Source organism: Myotis myotis, unplaced genomic scaffold (genome assembly GCF_014108235.1).
Source record: "Myotis myotis isolate mMyoMyo1 unplaced genomic scaffold, mMyoMyo1.p scaffold_m19_p_16, whole genome shotgun sequence".
In the NCBI taxonomy this organism is placed as follows: Eukaryota; Metazoa; Chordata; class Mammalia; order Chiroptera; family Vespertilionidae; genus Myotis; species Myotis myotis.
This window is the reverse complement of record NW_023416320.1, coordinates 14,957,948-14,976,458: the sequence shown is the minus strand read 5'-3', so window position 1 is coordinate 14,976,458 and position 18,511 is coordinate 14,957,948. Positions and strand designations below refer to the sequence as shown.

Genomic DNA, 18,511 nt, shown 5'->3' with positions numbered 1-18,511 from the left:
TCATGCAGATAAGATATTGCACAGCAAAAAAAAAAAAAAAAAAAAAAAGTTATTCCCAGTAATTAACCCTATATTCCAAGATCCCTTTTGTATTTTGGCATCCTGAATGTGGGCATTGGGTAGCTGGTTCACTGTACTGTTTCTTTCCACGTTGATAGATCATATTGACATATCCTGGGAAAATTCTACCTTCTCTTCCAGCTGAAAGCTCCCCCACCAGCATACCACAGGTATTTAGGGTTAGAAACTAGTGGGTATGGGACCAGCAATCATAGAAGGGAAAGGGATATAATCAGATCCTGCTGTGCAGATTGTTTTCTTAGCTTGCAAATTCCCTTTTTCCGGTGTTTCAACTTTCAAAGGCTATGGCAGTTTAAAGGCAATCCTCTTATAAGTGTACAAATTATAATGATTATAGGAACAAGTTGTAATTGTTCCTAGCAAGTTTTTAAGAGTCTTTGATGTTATGATTAGTGTTTTCTATGTTAATACATTGATAGGGGCGCTTATTTGCTTGGTCCCTTGTACGCTTTCATGGTGTCTAGGTTCAATGTGCAAATAAATCTTTGATCTCAGTAGGTCTATTTGGTAAAAAAACGAAAGCTAGAAGAAATTAAACATGAGAAGCACAAGGTTTTGCAATATTTACAAAGCGGAGCAATGAGGGATTTCACTGGAAAAAGTACAGAGCTCGGGTCCGTAACTGGAATATGGAGGAAAGAGCCCCAAACCACACCACACACGGGGAGGGGGCTGTGTTTTGGAGAGCCAGTCCCGCAATATGCCACCGCTGAGCTGTGAGCTGCGGCTCGGCTCCTTTGTAGCCAGGGTGTAGCTGATGACTCGGTCTAGGTTGATGTCTCACTGAGCAAATCAAAGCAAAGCTCTGCAAGCCATCGCTTCCTCCTGCCCGGACCCTCCTGCCCTTCAGAAATCGCTACTGGGGAGAATTCCATCTTTGCCAGGGTTTCATTTTAAGGTACCCTCCCGTCACGAGTGATTTCAAGAAACTGGCTGGAATGCAGTCTCCTGGAACGTACACCTTGACAGGAAGTACTACATGTCACAAGGAATTTGCTTCTTGGTAGATAATGCCTGCGAGAGAAACCTGAGGTTTCCTCAAACCGGCCATCACTGAAAACGTAGAACAAGGAAGGGGTACTCAAATATGAACCAAGTTCAGGAAACTGGGTGTGGCGCTAAGTAATTCATGGCGTAATACTGTTTGTTTTACGCTGTAAAAAAGGCACCAGGCTTTGCTGCAAACGCAGGGAAGAGAAATCGTAAGAGGAAAAGGAAGAGAGGATCAAATTTGAATCCAGCTCCTCTGGCGCTGTTTCGCAATTCTCAGGTTTCAATACTTCCAAAGAAGCAGGGACGGGGTCTTGCATTTACCTTTGCTGTACACAATGCAGTTGTTTTTGTTGTCCTCCACTCCTTGCCAAGTCACATCCAGCAGCCACTTGGGACCAGCAGTCAGCACCATGGGGGCCTGAGCCTTTGTCTTCTGCAAAAAGAATGATAACAAACAGATGCCATTTGCTTTCATTGATTAAAACCTTGAATAATAACGGATCATTTTATTTTATTTTTTTTTACAAACAACTAAATCTCCAGAACCATAATCCAAGTCCTTATTCCCCTGCCTCCTCATATCTTGTTAAGATGACAGAAACTATAAAACTTTCCAGCTTGCACTAATCTGAACGGTAGACTTATTATCAAGGATTCCCCCCCCCCCCCCAAATGATACTGGATCAGATCGCCAAGATTAGTCCGATCTCTTGTGGCTCTGAATTATAAAGAGAATGCAGATGACTTTCATTGCAAAGAGCAGCGTGTTTAGAAGTGAACTTTAGACACATTGTCCTTTACTATCAACAGGATCTCACTATTTCCTGAAACAGACAGGAAAGAATGTAAAGAATCAGGATCCATTTCAAAGCTCTATCCTCAGCAACATTTATATTAGAGTAGGAATTTATTCTGAATGAATAATGAAATCTACTGGACCCCTTTGCTAAGTGTGGATATATAGTCCGTCTGTAGCTGAAATAATAATAATAATAATAATACTGCTGCTAATGATCAACCATACATTGTCTTCAGAAAGACTATAAAAGGGGAATTATGAATAAAATCAAACGCTGAGCAAGTAAAGCATGATATCCTCTGAGAGGCATAGAAGCAGGGAGGCAAAATGTTTCCAGGGGACATTTTAAATACAAGGTTCAAAAGGTTGAGCATTTTAGGTTGTTTCTTTAACGATGCTGATAAATGTACACGGCAGGAAATAAGCTTAGCAAGACTCTTGTTTCTGATGAGTCACAGTGAACTGGCATTCAGACTTTTATCATTCAGCAGCCCATGTTCTGTATATCAAATATCATAAAACCACAACACAGAGCACAATACAAGGGTCTCCAGGTAATTTCTGAACTGCATTTTCACCTAGATACGATCCTGCCAGAGAGACCTCAGCCCAGTCTGGGACTCTCCCACATGTTTTGTGCTATCACCAATTTCCCAAATTGGCACTAACAAGTATTCGCTTGAGGAGTTCCATGTAATCTGGCCATTTCAAATCTCTGAGGAATCTGGGAAACCCGTTTCACCCGCTGAATGGCAACAATGATAACGCATGAGACATGGACCCATTGTTAACTGCGGAGCCATATTAAAAACGCTGCATGTTAAAAGGAAGGCTAACCCATTTCTTGAAGTTTCAATTGTATGATGAGAGATAAAACTACCACAGAATACACAATTTAATGAAAACATGAACCACGATGGATACATTTAAAAAGAAGTTGAAAAAATATTCAAATATTAAAACAGAAGAGGTAGTAAACCAGATCAATTGCAAGAAATACTGGCATACTGATTTTTCATATTCATACTTTGATTCACTTCAAAGTCTTAATTTTTCAAACACATATCTTAATATTTAGCTAGTGTAGCCATTAGAAAACAAGTATCTGAAAGCCCTGCAGGCAAGAAGTAATTTTATATCATGTTGTAATTTTTAACAATCTAGGCAAAATATTAGCAAGTTGTCTCTAGGGTTACCCGTCTGAGTGACCATTTCTATTTATTTCCATTTTCAAACCAGAATTTGAGCACAGGCAAGCTTCTTCAATCTGAAATGATAGTGACCCATATCCAATTAAACAGTAGGTCTTAATTATGCATATATTAGCTCCTTTTATTACCAGAGAAACAGTTAAGTCCACAGATCAGGGTCAGCAGTTCTCCAAGCAGTAAGCAGAGCAAGTCACGGGAGACAGTCCACCATTCAGAGAAACTTGTCTATGATGGACTTAGTCATCTTCTTTGTAACATCTGCTTCTTCTGATTTGAAAGAATAGATTTCAACAACAGACACTTGGCCCCATTTCTATTGTATTCTATTATTTCATTTTAGTTATTTAATCTTTATATTCCATAGTTCTTAAAGCCATATGCATTTCTACACAGTAAATGAGCTTTTACAATTTTTGATAGGTAATATAAAAAATAGATATTGATCACTTAAACACTTTAGGGAATCTTTACGTGTAAAGTAAATCAATTGCTCTTCCATTCATTTCACAAACCAACCAATGAACAGTGTCCTATGCGTGGTGCTAAAAATATGTTCAGGCGTTTTTTTGGTGAAGGATACAGATACGTTTAAAAAAGTTTGATATAATGCAAAAAGTAGCATGGTAAGGAGTGTAACATCACGAGTACATTGTTTGCAGGTCAGTGAAGGGCGAGAAAGAGATTCCTGTCCTGTGGATTCTGGAAGGATTTCATAGAAGAGGTGAATCTCAGGCAAGATCTTAAAGGATATACAGGAGGAATTTACAATTTCTGGTAATAGCATGGCCATAGTCTGAATAGAATATATGTACATGTGTACAAGAAATAGTGAGTAGTTCTGGACTCTTTTGTTTAAGTTCTTAGAAACTCTGTTCCTGGTATGTAGAAAGCACTAGATAAACATGAGCTGTCATCATCATCATCATCATCATCGATATTATTATTATCATCATGAGTAGGAGGAAGGAACATAGCATACGGAAGGGCAGGTTAGAACAGATCTGGAAGGTCCTTTCATATTAGGCAAAGCCTTTGGTGCTGTAATCTCTAAGAAGAATAAAGCCAGTAAAGATGTTGAGAGCAGGAAAAAATAAGGATTCTATTATTTCATATATGTTTTCAGATAAAGAAATGGCAACTCAAAAATTTAATAATTTCTTTGAGGTAAAATAGCTTGTAGAAGGCAGGGCCCTTATTGATATTTATCTCGTTTCCAAACTACTACTCCTAGGGTGACCAACCATCTGGGTTTTTCCTTGGATTGAAGCATTTCCCAAGATGTTGGATTTTCAGTGTTAAAAAGGGAAAGTCCTGAGCATAGTGCGATGCGTTCTTCACGTCCACTCCTACTGTGACGACTATCAAAATATTAGCTGTTTGTATCTATTGAGTATTTGCTACATGTTGGGTATTAAGTACTTTCTTAGGATTTTTGTTTTTGATTTTAACTTCAAGAGTTAGGCATGAACATTTTCTCCAGTTTTTACATGGGCCAATTAATATGTAAAGCAGGTAATTTTGTGGCACAATGAAAAAACCATTAATTAATATCTTTCCTTAATGGTAAATGAGGCATAATACCTTTTAAAACTTTGGAAGTGTTTATTATGCTCGGGTATAGGTACACTCTGACGTACTAAGAAACTAAATTAAAGAGGAAACAATTTCTTTTTCTCCAAATCAATAAAGCAAAAGCAAAAATTTACCAAAGATTTGCTGAAAGCTATATCCAAGCTGTAGAGTAAATAAGGAGATAAAAAAAATCTCAAGGGACCAGTTATTACAGTTTTGAGCAGGTAAGTCAATTTCTTTCTGAAGAAGTCAACTTTTGTAGAGATTGACTGCCTTCAAAGAAGATTACCAAGTGTGAGAGGGAAGGAGTTAGTCAGGATTATATGAAATCCACACTCCAGCAAAACCCATGAATAGAAAATAACAGTAATATTCACATTGATCATTAGGTTTACTTTCCAATGCCTCTCTCTATCCTAAGGATTTATACACGAGTTAGGAGTGGAAGCAACTTTACATTCAATGATTTCACAAATGAAGAAATGAAGGCCAAGATCTTTATCTAGTCTCCTACAGAGAATACAGTTGCTACAATATGATGAGAAAAGAGAGCAGATGTAAAAGGTGTGGCAGGCAGAAATCTGAGCCCCAAAGATGTCCGTGCTCTAGTCACCTAGAACCTGAGCATATGTCACTTTTCTTGGTAAAAGGGATTTTAAAGATACGATTAAGGTTTAGGACCATGACATGACCAGGCAACCCTGGATTATCTGGATAGACTCAATCTAAACACAGGAGATTTCTTAAGTAGAAGAAAGAGGCAGCAGTAGATCAAAGAGATTGGACATGAAAGGATTCCACCTGCTGCATTTGAGGATGGCAAGCTGAGGCCTCAGCTAAGGAATGCAGTGGTCTAGAAACTGGGAGGGACCTCAATTAAAGGGAGCAAAGAAGTGGACTTCAGTTCTGCAGACTCTAGGATCTGAATTCTTCTGCCAGCAATCTGAATGAGCAGAAAATGAATTCTCCCCAGACCGACCCCGCCCCCCAACTCCCCACACACAGAAAAGAACACATCTGACAAACTGATTTTAGTCTCTAGAGATTCATACTGGACTTCTGATCTATAGAACTTTAGTGTAATACATTTGTGTGGTTTTAAGCCACTAAGTGTATGGTAATTTGTTCTGGCAGTAATTGAAAACCAACACAAAAGACATTCAGAATCACTGACTTAAGGTTAAAAAACCAATGATAACTTCCTCATCAAATGTGCTCAAAAGTATAAAACGATTTTCCCTGGGTGGGGATAACACCAAATCTTCATCGCCATTCTAAAATTATTAGATATGTTTGATGTTTGTGCCTTAAAGTACGAGGAAATACACAGTGGTGACTAATAATTCCTGCTTCTGTAATTAGGAATTTAAAACATTTCATGGTTCATCATTGACCTTAGAGTTGAGGTGTAGCAGAAAGAACACTGCCAGTCTTAGAGTTCGATGATGTAGGTTTGAATCCTGACACATGCTACTGGTGGGTTCTGTGAAGGGAAAATCACTTGAACTTGAACACCCTGAACCTCGCAAGTACATCTGAGAAATGGGCAATACTTTCTATCTCAAAGCTTGCCATGGAAAGCCAGTGACACAGTGTAGAGTACACCAAAGATGCATGTCAAACTTCTGCTCAAGATCTATATGGAATAGATGCATTAAAAATGTACAAAAACATGTGCTGAATCCCTACTCTTTCTCAGGCACTGGTAATATCTGTCATCATTAGCATAGATGTCGAGACCAACACCATTATCCATTTTAAAAGTGGGGGTAGTCACTAATGCCACTGATCATTGATTTCCAACTCTCCACTTTCCAGGTCTCTTGTAAAGTTAGGTGTGGTCACATCACTTCATTTGACCAATGAGATTGAACAAGGACTGACTCATGTCACTTTCACACAGAAGCTGTAGGAGCCAATGGACCACCATGATGCCTTGGATTTGCTGCATTGATCTTGTAAGCCTGCAAGGAGGAAGGAAGCCCTCACAATATTCATGGACCATGAGAAAAAACACCTTTTTTAAATGTAAAGAGCTATTGTGATATTAGGGTTGCTTGCAACCTCAGCAAAACTTGGCTTATTCTCGCTTGTACAAAGGTTTTCATCATTTTTTGTGTGTACTGAAACAACCCCTGGATTTTTTGCAGGTTAAAGTTTGCACTTTATCTATATCTAGGCCGTCTCTTTCAATAATAAATCAATTCAAGGTATATAACAGGATCCCTGAATTTCAGTGAAGCTGGGATGTTTTAAAAAGGAAAAGAGACAGTGTGCACTTTTGAGGGCTCCCCATTGTAAGCTGAAAAAAATCGGCCCTCCTGGACACACTCTGAACCCAGAGTTTCATGCTTAGACAGTCTACAACTAGACAAACTTGACAAGGACAAAATGGGTCAAAAGTGTCATTTCTTAGGAATAATTAGAATCATCTAATGTGGATAAAAGAGGTCAGACTAGCATCCACTTCTCACTAACCTTTGGAGTTACTGGACCGACAAAGGAGGTAGCCTTCAATAAATGTTTATACTCGAGCCAAAAGGTTAATGGAGATAAAAGTAGACAGCCCAAAGGTAAAGAACAGAGGATAATTCTAACCCAAGAAGCTGGTGACATAATGTGGTCTTCGAGATTCCAAATTTTGCTGGAAATATTTGTTGAAGATTTCCAAAACGAGGCTTAGGAAGAGCTGGAAGTCTTAGAAAAATCTGACCCATGAGACGAGCCTGACACCACAGCCTTTTAAAAGAATGAGGTGTCATTTAATGGAAAAACTGGCCTCCACTGATTTTAGTTCAGGAAAATAACAAAATCTCATTAGAGACTCTCAAGCCAGGACCATGAGATGTGGCTGGATGCTGATGAAAATGCTTTTGGGGCATTGCTTCCACAACTGAGTAATAGGTGAAAAGGACTGAGGCCTGTCTTGCAAAATTCATAGCTGCTTTAAGAATTCATAGCTGTTTCCATTCTTTCACCTCTAAAAGCATATTAGAAGGGGGAGGCATAAAAATTTCCAAATTACTGCAGACATTAGACTTATACAGTTAGAACTAAAAAAAAAACAACAAAAAAAACCCACCCCCCAATCTCTCCCAACTGTATTATTCACAAGTATATGTAAAAGGATAGTGTATGTGATTCCACCATGCACTACCACAGGGGAAATTTTATACAGGAAGTTTCAGTTAATGCATCCAAATAGTTCTCCACACTGGAATGAAATTCAAATTCAATCCGATGGTCACGAACAACATTGATCACTCCCTATCACTGTGTGCAGTCCCTAATGACAGTGAACCTGAGTTTAAAAATTCCCTTCATCAATAGCCTGTCCTAAGGAGGTGTAACAACTTAAAATCTTTGACTACCTGGAGTTGAAGGAAATATCAAGAAGTAATTCGAGGCCCTGCAATAATTGTATTTTCAGTAACTATGGGCATAGTCTATAGTTTCAATATTACTGATTTGACTGGAACTATAAAACTTTTAGCATGATGATTTCCACCTAATAGAACTGTGCTTTTTAGTAAATACCCTTTCAAAAGTTATACAGGACACCATGTGAAAGTTTGAGCTTGATGCTACTGAGGCGGATAACTTTTTTCTTTTAGGAAGTAGAGTATTACATTAAACTACATACACAGAAACAGTCTACTCTATGTGGTCCTGCGGGGTTGGCATTATTTGTGTAATTCAATAATAACACCTAAATGTTCTCCATGCCTAATTAATCCCAGACATCATTAGACATGACGATGTAAGCCATGTGCCTCCATTAAAATCATGTGCTTCCATTTCAAAATCGCACAGAATGGCCACTGCACTACATTGGGAGAGTCTCAGTCTTCCTTTTTAAAAAGAAAAAAAATATTTTTACTGCTTTCAGAAAGAAAGGGAGAGGGAGAGATAGAAACATCAATGATGAGAGAGAATCATTGATTGGCTGCCTCCTGCATGCCCCACACTTGCGACAGCCACAACTGGGGCACGTGCCCTGACCAGGAATCAAACCGGTAAGGTAACCTCCTGGTTCATAGGTTGAAGCTCAACCACTGAGTCATGCTGGCCAGGCTTCCTTTTGTTTATTGTGTCTAAAATCACGGGCCTGGGGAGTAGACACAGTCACAGAGTGACTGACAGAGAGACACAGAGACAGAGAGACAGATAATAAATTACAAATAGATTTAAACAGGTCACTTTAAGAACTCCCAAACTGATACCACATATCTTATCCATAGTTCTTGTTTAAAAGCAACAAGACTCAACTTAGTAAGAGATGATCAAATTTGTATTGCTTTAAAAAAAAACTGATGTGCTAGACACATTTTCAAACTCAAGCTCCAGTAAGTGTAAGTCTGCTCTTAAATTAGAAAATACGTGAAAACTTGAGGTCAGAAAGACATCAGATGGAATGTGATTGAACGAGAACCACTACCCCATACCATTAGGCACACAACGGGTCTATGGATGGACACCCAGGAAGGTTTCATGAGAGACTGCTTCTCTGGGTATTTGGTGGGTCTACAAAATGCCCTTCCCAGGAGGGCAGCCCCAGCAGGAGGCCGCAGAGCCTCTAAGAACAAACGCCCTAAGGCCACTGGGGTATGTAGGCTCTCCAACACGCGAAGAGGCTTTGCAGAAACAAAACGAGTGTGAAATAAAATGATAGAATCCTTGGCCACCGTATCCACACTCCTGATGTCAAAGGCAGTTTTATCTCTAGGAACCAAAAATTAAAATAATCATTATCTGCGAGGTATATTTGCTTTTAGTTCTCAAAACTGTTGAAACACATTATCTTAACATGCGTCACTGCTTAAATATAGGCATTTCAGTATAAGAAATAGTTACCTTCAGGAAAGGGAACACAAATAGTTTGATCTATCTATCTATCTATCTATCTATATCTATATATATGTAATTAAAATAATCTCTTTACTTCCAAATAAAAAGGATCACTGTGTGATATTTAGAAAAATAATATAAAATTATTATTCAAGAGTACTGACCCTAAAGACACAGGTATTTCATTTCCAAATGGGAAGAATCTCTAAATGAATAATAAACATCTAACTTATCCAGATATTTATTATACTTTCATTTTTTTTTAAAAAAAGAATAGATTCATTTTTCTTTCCCTTTTGCCAACTTCACTCCCACAGTCTCATCTGTTCTCCACATACATTTGGCGCCAAAGAGGAGCTACTCCCTCCAAGCTGGCAACCATTAACGTCAACCTTTTATTTCACACAGCTCTGAAAGTCACAGAGTGTTTAAGGAGTGTTGTTTTGCTCCTGGCAGAACTTCTGGGCTTGCACATAGTGCGACGTGCAAAAGCGTGTCAGTGCTGAACCCTTGGAAGGGAGAATCAAACTACCCTCCTGCCATGAGGCTGCCACATAAACCAACCTGTGGCAGGTTCTGGGATCCCAAAAGCTGTGGTCCAGGCTGTGTGACCTGGGCCAGCACTTAACCTCTCATGGTCTCATCTTCTTCCTCTGTAAGCTGATCTCATATATCCTTTCAGCTTAACCACATACCATTGTAAGACTTCCTACTATAGCATTTTCATCAAGCTTAACTCAAATCCTGAGTGCAGAGAAGATATATATGAAAATTCAACACCTGGCTTACCTAAGGAAATGCTACTATTTTTATTGGCAAAACAGTAAATAATGCCATTCTAATTTACTTTACTTTGGGATTTTAAAACCAAAGAAAATGGGGTGATAAAAATGTGAATGTTATTAGGAAGAATTATAAAGAGTGTGTAATAAATGTATATGTACTGCCCAGCCAGTATGGCTCAGTGGTTGAGTGTCAACCTATGTACCAGGAGGTCACGGTTCCATTCCCGGTCAGGGCACACGCCTGGGTTGTGGGTTTGATCCTCAGTAGGAAGTGTGCAGGAGGCAGCTGATAGATGTTTCTCTCTTATCCATATTTCTATCTCTTTATCACTCTCCCTTCTTCTCTCTCTAAAAATTAATAAAAAACATTAAAAAATGTATATATACATTCAACTCTCAATGGCCTAGTTACACATAAAATAGTGGTCAATTCTATTCAGTAGCCTATATTTGAGATATATCCCAAAGGCATTCTGTGGAAGAGACGAAAACCTCAATCCTCCGCAAGGCCATCCTCAGATACTGAGATATGTCTGTTCCTCATGAATTAATGCATTGCAATTTGTAATGAATCCTTCATCCACCTGTTAGATTGTCTCATTATTACCATTTCAGCCAATCTTGATGTCAGCCTCATCCCCCTCCCCCCCAAAAGGCAATCTGACATTAATAATATAGTAAATTTTAAAACCAATTCTCTTTTAATTCTGTTGTTTCATGATTTATCACCTTATGGCTTTCTTATAATCATAAGTTGTTAAAAACCCATCTCAAGATATACTGGATAATGATATTTGAAATTGTTGGAAAAAGTCTATGGAAAAGCCGAAAGACTTGAAGTGAGGAAAGCATCCCCCTTCAAAGAGAAAGAGAAAAAAAGCTGGAATTGTTAAGCTAGAGAGTTGGTGCCGTAATACATATAGTTAGTACCTTTTGGGAAGGCAGATTTTTATGAGGCATGATATTGAAAGTTGGGTGCAAGAAATTAAAAGCTGGCAAACTAGTTGGTAGAAGCGCGAAGGTGCTACCCAGTTGTCAAAGCTTCTCTAAATCTGTGAGACATTTAAGAACAAGAACATTGCAAACACTTAAACTAAGTATTGACAGGAAGACTCTGATCATGAGGATGGTTTTCAATATTTCTCCCCAAATCGGCAGATGCCGAAGGACTACACTCGTTCTGCACTTTCAGAGAATAAAAGTCCAGAGCCCAGCTCACAGGGGCTGGGCCTTCTGCTGGAGGCACGCGGAGAGAATGCCAGCCAATGAAACAGATTCACCTCCACATGCTCCCAGGGCAGGCACCTTCCTTCAGCACCCCTGTGGGTCTGGGGCAACTGAAGGAGTCTGCTATGAGATCAGAACCAAATGAGATAAACCTTTATTAATACTGCCCTGGACAGATGTCTCAACCTATATTCTTTACAAAAGGAATACAATATGAATAAATGCATCGATGGGTAGGGTGGAAAGGATAGTTCAATAATGTTAACATGACAAGCTAACATATCTATTAAAACTAATGTCTGGGTACCAAGACCCTGGGTTAACTTCTCCATTTAGTTGCACGTGAAGGATATTAAAGCTTGGAACAAGTTGCTTTGCCTTGTCCAGATGTGGTTTTTGCCACATAAATAATGTAACCTCATGTGTAAAACCATTCCCATTAGTAATAACTAATCAGTGCTAACTTTGTATATTCCTCTATACCATTTCTGCTTTAAGAAGTGTATTTTGGTTATTCTGCCTTTAAAGTAGTCACTGTATACTTTACTAGAAATTAAGTATATTCATTATTCATTCAAAAAATGTTCATTAAATATCTACTACATAGAAACCTCTCAGAAAGTGAAAGGTGAGTTACATTTCCTCTAGATGCTCACATGTTGATAATAAAAACACCTAAGTGACATACAGATTATTTAAATCATTAATAATTGATCTCATTATATTTTAAGTATATGTCTGAAAACTGAAAATCACAATGCCTATTTGATGGCCCATGACCAAACGAAAGTATAGCAAATAGGTGAGAAGTGGTTAATAGACTCTTTTTAAGAGATCTTCGTGGCATTTTAGGATTACACTTCAATTTTAAGATTAAAAACACTGAGGCTTTTCCAATTGGATTGAAAGTCTATAATATATGGCTTATATTTTAATAATTATATCTAAAATCTAACATAAAATCTTTTATATATATCTTTTGAGAAGCCATTCACTTCCACTTTATTAAACATTGGTTTACTTTACACTCATCTAATTATTCTTACTGCTAAATAAAGTATATCATAAAAATATATTAAAATATATTGAATAATTCAAAAATGAAAATATTTTGGGAAATGAAGCCAAGATGAATTATGTATATACTATTTTGAGTGTATACTCACTATCTCACTCAATATGCTTTAAACTATCAACAGATAGTTTAAAAACGTATATGTCTGCCTGGCATGGCTCAGTAGTCAACCTATGAACCAGGAGGTCATGGTTCAATTCCCTGTCAGGGCACATGCCCGGGTTGTGGGCTTGAGCCCCAGTGTGGGTCATGCAAAAGGCAGCTGATCAGTAATTCTCTCTCATCATGGATGTTTCTCTCTCTCTTTCTCTCCCTTCCTCTTTCAAGGCAATACAAAATATATTTTTAAAAAACTTGTATATTGGTGTCAAGCCGATTTAGTTTGAATCATATTTCCACCACTTAGGAGCTGTATAACTTAGGGCAAGTTGCTTAACTACTGTATCTCAATTTCTTGATTTCTAAAATAAATAGAAGTACTTACGTCACAGGATTATTCTGAGGATTAAATGAGTTAATGTATATAATGGGCTTAAAGCAGTACCAGGTATGTATTCTTTGAAACTGTTTGTTTGTCTTATGTTCCTAACACTCCTAAAGAAATTTATTTCCAGCCCTAGTTGGTTTGGCTCAGTAGATAGAGTGTCAGCCTGTGGACTGAAGGGTCCCGTGTTCAATTCCAGTCTAGGGAACATGCCCAGGTTGCAGGTTCAATCCCCAGTAGGGGGCGTGCAGGAGGCAGCCGATCAATGATTCTTCTCATCATTGATGTTTCTATCTCTCTCCCTCTCCCTTCCTCTCTGAAATCAATAAAAAAAGATATATATATTTCTATATTCCCAGTAAAAGAAGAATTTTGGCTTGATAGAAAAGTGCCCCATGTCCCTAATATATGATTCATAACATTTTGTTATACTTTAACTATGTGCTGAAATTCTAGGTGCCACATTATTTTTAAAATTAATTTTCACAATTCTATAAGGGAGATATTGTCATGTCCATTTTGTATAAGTAAAAAATGAGACTAAAATGTTAAACAACTTGTTCAAGTTCACATTGCTAGAAACTAAATTATTTCCATGGCTTTAAAGTTATAAGAATCTTCTTAGGAATTGTGTTAAATATCAATTCTTCATGTCCATGAAACTAGCTTAATGATCTTCCATGAGTCAGTGGTTAGCAGTTACTGTTTTACATTATGCATGATTCCTAGCTGCACTTTGTATAAGCTAATTGCATGGTGCCTCATTAATAATCTTCAGGTTGTAAAAAAAATTTTTCAAGCTGTGAAAATTATAGCTTTGTAGTAAATTATTTCTCATATTTTGCACAATTTGGAGTCTTAAAAGTCTACTTGAGATACAAATATCAATATGAGGCACCTAGTAGGTTTAAGGGTAATAGAGCTGAGCATAGTCTAGTTAGTAACATAAAAATACTGAAAAACAAGCAATACTTTTAATATTTTTATGACTATAGGTATTTTTATACCTGTGGACATTATTATAGCTTACAGCAGATAAAAATAGCCCATGTAAATGTTTCCAATCATAAGCAGAATTCATGATGAGATCCAAGATGTCTTTAGGCTAAATTTCACTCTATTCGGCAACTATTACACAAGAACAAATGAAAAATGGATTCTCTTGGTGCTCAGCTGGCCAGCAGACACAATAGAGCCTCATCAAAGAGCTTCTCCGAGAGGCATCAATGTATACTCTGGGGTTCAAAGCAGTCTATCCAGACCTTCATGTCTGACGGGTCAACTCCCCTCATTGGATCTTCTGGATGCACCCACTTAAGGAAGCTAAATGGCAATGTATAGTCTTGGCTCCCTAATGGAGGATTCTCCACTTAAGAAATATTTCAGTCTATGTTTAGTAAGCATGTTCCTCAGCTTATACTGAATTGTTCACAGGTAGACTGGACCAAAACAAATCAGAGCACTTTCACCTGCCAGGAGACGTTCAAGGTCAAACTGAGAAGTCAAAATTAAGCTTCAGTATAAAGTGCTGGGTGAAAACAGTGCAGAGGTGGAATCAAGGACGTTGTTTTTTAATTTTGTTTTTTCAATTACAGCTTACATTCAATATTTTTGCATTAGTTTCCGGTATGCAGCATAGTGGTCAGACATCGTATGTTTCACAAAGTGCCCCCTCCCCCCAATATTTCAAGTACCCACTGGCTCCATACACAGTCATTACAATATTATTGGCTATATTCCCTATGCTGTGACTATTTCATGACTAAAATGATAGTTCTTTTGACTCAATGGGTGTGAAACGAAAGAGTTCAAATATTATTTATGCCATACATACAATATTTTCCCACACTGTGGTGAGCATGATGAGGAAAAGGAGCAGAAACCTCAGTTCATATACTACGGGCTTAACAGAGAGGCAATTAATACACTGACTGAAAGAACTGGGTCTAGAGTCAGAGCGCTTAAATTTAAAGCCAACCTTTGCTACTCATCTATGGTGTGATCTTGGCCGAGTAGCTCCTAGCTCCACTTCTCTGTGCATGTTTCCTTATCTGTAAAACGGGAATAATAATACCTCATGGGGCTGTTGTGAAGAAAAAATAAGTTATCACTTATAAATCACTTAAACCAACACCTGACAAAGAGTTTAGTGTTCTTTTATACTTATTTTATGTACTAAGTATATTGATTTGGGGAAATAGGGGAAATTTAAGAAGTAGTTAAATATCTGTGACAAGTCTTGTGCCTGTTTAATTTGTTCTATCCAGACATCAACAGAAGGATCGATGCAGCATAGTATAAAGGTGTTACAAATTTGACTACTTTGAGCAATCTTTTCAATTCTTATCAACTTAATAGATTGGCCTGTAGGGAGACAACCTCACCCTTATTAGTGCAATGAAAAGATTTTAATGGCAACCCAATGTTAGTTGAATAAAATCTTACCTAGCATAAGATGTACGTATTGGTTAAAAAAATAATTTATTGTTTATATTACTCCAAATTTTCTACCTATAGTTTTTACTACAAGATCTAAACATCTGCTTGTAGGGCATCTGGGAAGTAGTTTGAAAAGGTTCTGGATACTGAATTCCTAATAAAGCCATTCACCTGCCTTGGCTTCTAAATTGGTAATTTCTGGGCTAGATACAATATTTTAGAATATGCAAATTTTTCTTACACCATATGCTGGAACAAAGCCTTAAATTTAAACACTGTAATCTTAACTACTTCTTTAAACCTTTAAACATGTCTCATTTGTCAATTACAACCAAACAAAATTAAACACAAGGCAATTATCTCTCATGATTACAAAGGCAATGACCTTTCCTCAGTAGTTCCTATGGAATTCTAGTATGCTAGTTGCATATATTATTATTATATTATTATTATTATTATTATTATTATTATTATTAATCCTCACCTGAGCATATATTTGATTTGAGAGAGAGGAAGAAAGGGGGTAAGAAGAGAGAAAGGGAAAGGGAGAGGGAGAGGGAGAGGGAGAGGGAGAGGGAGAGGGAGAGGGAGAGGGAGAGGGAGAGGGAGAGGGAGAGGGAGAGGGAGAGGGGGGGGGGAGAGAGAGAGAGAGAGAGAGAGAGAGAGAGAGAGAGAGAGAGAGAGAGACATCGATATGAGAGAGAAACAGGGATTGACTGCCTCTTGTATGTGCCCCAATCATGGATGGGACCTACAATCTAGGAATGTGCCTGGACCAGGAATCAAACCCACGACCTTTTGGTATCTGGGATGATTTTCCAACCAACTAAGCCACACTGGCCAGAGCTAGTTGCATATATATTTTTCAATGACCTGAGAATTCACTAAACTTAGGTTTGGTTCAAACTTTGTCATTATATGATTAGATTACCTTACTGGAGATACATCCCTTCCCTGGCCAGTTTCTTCATTTATTAAAGAAGAAACTGGCAGGGCACCTTCTAGCTTTGATACTTCACATACTCGAAATAGAAGAACTCTTGAAACAGACTTGTCTTGTGTTACTCAGCCTTTTAAAATCTGTACCCTCCTTTCTTGGTGTTGAAAACAAACTCATGGTGTTCTTTCATATTGAGAAATTTAAATAAGCTATAAATATATTAAAGAAATGACACAATGGTGCTCCATCTCCTAAGAACAAAGTTAGAGTCCTTCCACAATTACATATACTCCCATGCGTACTCTTTGATGGGGCTCTTCTCCATTACTTTCGAGAATCACAAAACTGTCCCTAACTCATACTAAAGTGGATTATCCCCAATTCAAATCTGCAGGAAGGAAAAGCTAAACTACAAACTCAAATGGAATATTTGCTTCCCCTTGGCTTATGCAGAACCAAATGCCTTAACTCACTGCTCTGTGTTCTAAATCTTTTGAGACTGTGCACCCCAGATAAGGCAATAGCGTGAACATGTATTTCCATGTTGTGCTGTTACAGGCTGATCCAAGTTCCAGCTCCTAATCATCAAGACTCTGAGAACTTTTTAATGTGACTAAATGAGACGGGTTCCCATCCTTCACAGAGCTGCAGAAAGCATCCTGCCTCCCATAGTCACTCAATCAATACCCTGTAATTGTTGATAAGGGCACACACATAAGATCCAGAGGCCAACTTCCTTTTTGGCCAAAATCACACTATCCAACAACATATGGAAGGAAGTTTAGTGGTTTTGCACTAGACTGGTTTTAACTACACTAAAATAAATGCAATGATTCAGCCAGTTGATAGCAAAATCTCAAGAATGAGAAATAATGCTGTATCTTCATTTATTACACATGTAATTCTAAATGTGGACTGTAAATAAAATGGATAATTTTTAAAGCCCCCTCTCACTTAATTACTGTGACTAGACTAAACATATGCAACGAAACAAAATTATCTTGTAGTTTTCCTGTCTTAAAAGCAAAGATTTGGGGGGGAAGGAGAAAGGGCAGGGAGTGAAACTGGTGATAAAAAGGAAGGGTTCAGCAGTGGGACTGGTGCTGATAGAGTCCACGTTCCAATAAGACTCAACAAACAGCTCTGATCAGAATCTAAGTGATGGGAAACAGCCTGTAGCTTCGAGATTAGCTGCTTCACACTATTTCTGAGTTAAGCCAGCACAAGTAACATCATGAATGCATAATTATAATTATGCATTAGAGTATGCATAATGATCTTAAAATCGGTAAACAAAGAAAAGGCCTCAGAATTCCTCAGCTAGTTTAGGTATTACTGTTACAGCAGACAAAGTATGACTAAGATTGTGAAGGGGCTGACTCTTTCTGAAACTTTCATGAAATCTGCAAACTTGAGGAAATAACTAATGAACCAGCATCGCTTTCAAAGTCCCTTTTAGGAAATTCCACATGAATCAGTCCAATCAAAGAAATGCAATAGAGTATTTCAAAACATATGAAGCAAACACTCAGGAATGTTCAGATTTAAAGTAGCCAGCCCTAGAGACAGAAATAATAATAAGGTACCTTGAACTTCTTATATAGTCTAATAAAAGAATGCATGGTCCTGGAATTGTTTATATGTGATTGGCTAATAAAAAAAGGTCAATAAACTAAAAGATATGTTGGAGATAATTACTGGCACGTGGGGAAATTTATTTCAAACTACTATACTCCAAACATCTAACCACAAGTAGGCCTAACCTGAATGTGTCTGGTTGTGGTATTTGCTTTCAATTTTCCAAAAGGAAGATGGAACTCCAGCTGAAGGGTGATACGCCTTCAGCCTTGAAAAGCAGTTATGTCATGTATTAGCCTATGTTTCAGGCAAAATAATTTGATATTCTTTTCTCACGGTACTATTTTTACTGCTCTGCTCTGGAATTTAGCCATGATCTCTGCATTCCTCTTACCAGAGCCTTAAACTGAAGAACCAAATCTTAACAAGGGTGTCTGTCAGTCAACCTGGGTTCTGTGGGGACTTACTATAGACCATAC

General features: G+C 37.9%; 1 protein-coding gene across 3 annotated transcripts in view; it reads right to left on the bottom strand.

Moving 5' to 3' along the window:
* ZFPM2 (zinc finger protein, FOG family member 2) overlaps nt 1-18,511 on the bottom strand; it is a 428,452-nt gene that overhangs the window by 144,996 nt on the left and 264,945 nt on the right. For 2 of the 3 annotated variants that reach the window (XM_036338040.1, XM_036338041.1), the window contains one exon: nt 1,396-1,507. In XM_036338040.1, coding sequence (XP_036193933.1) covers nt 1,396-1,507 — 112 coding nt within the window. Of the gene's footprint in view, nt 1-1,395; nt 1,508-3,212; nt 3,349-18,511 lie in introns of those variants that run through there. The other variant, XM_036338042.1, reaches the window with a different exon arrangement.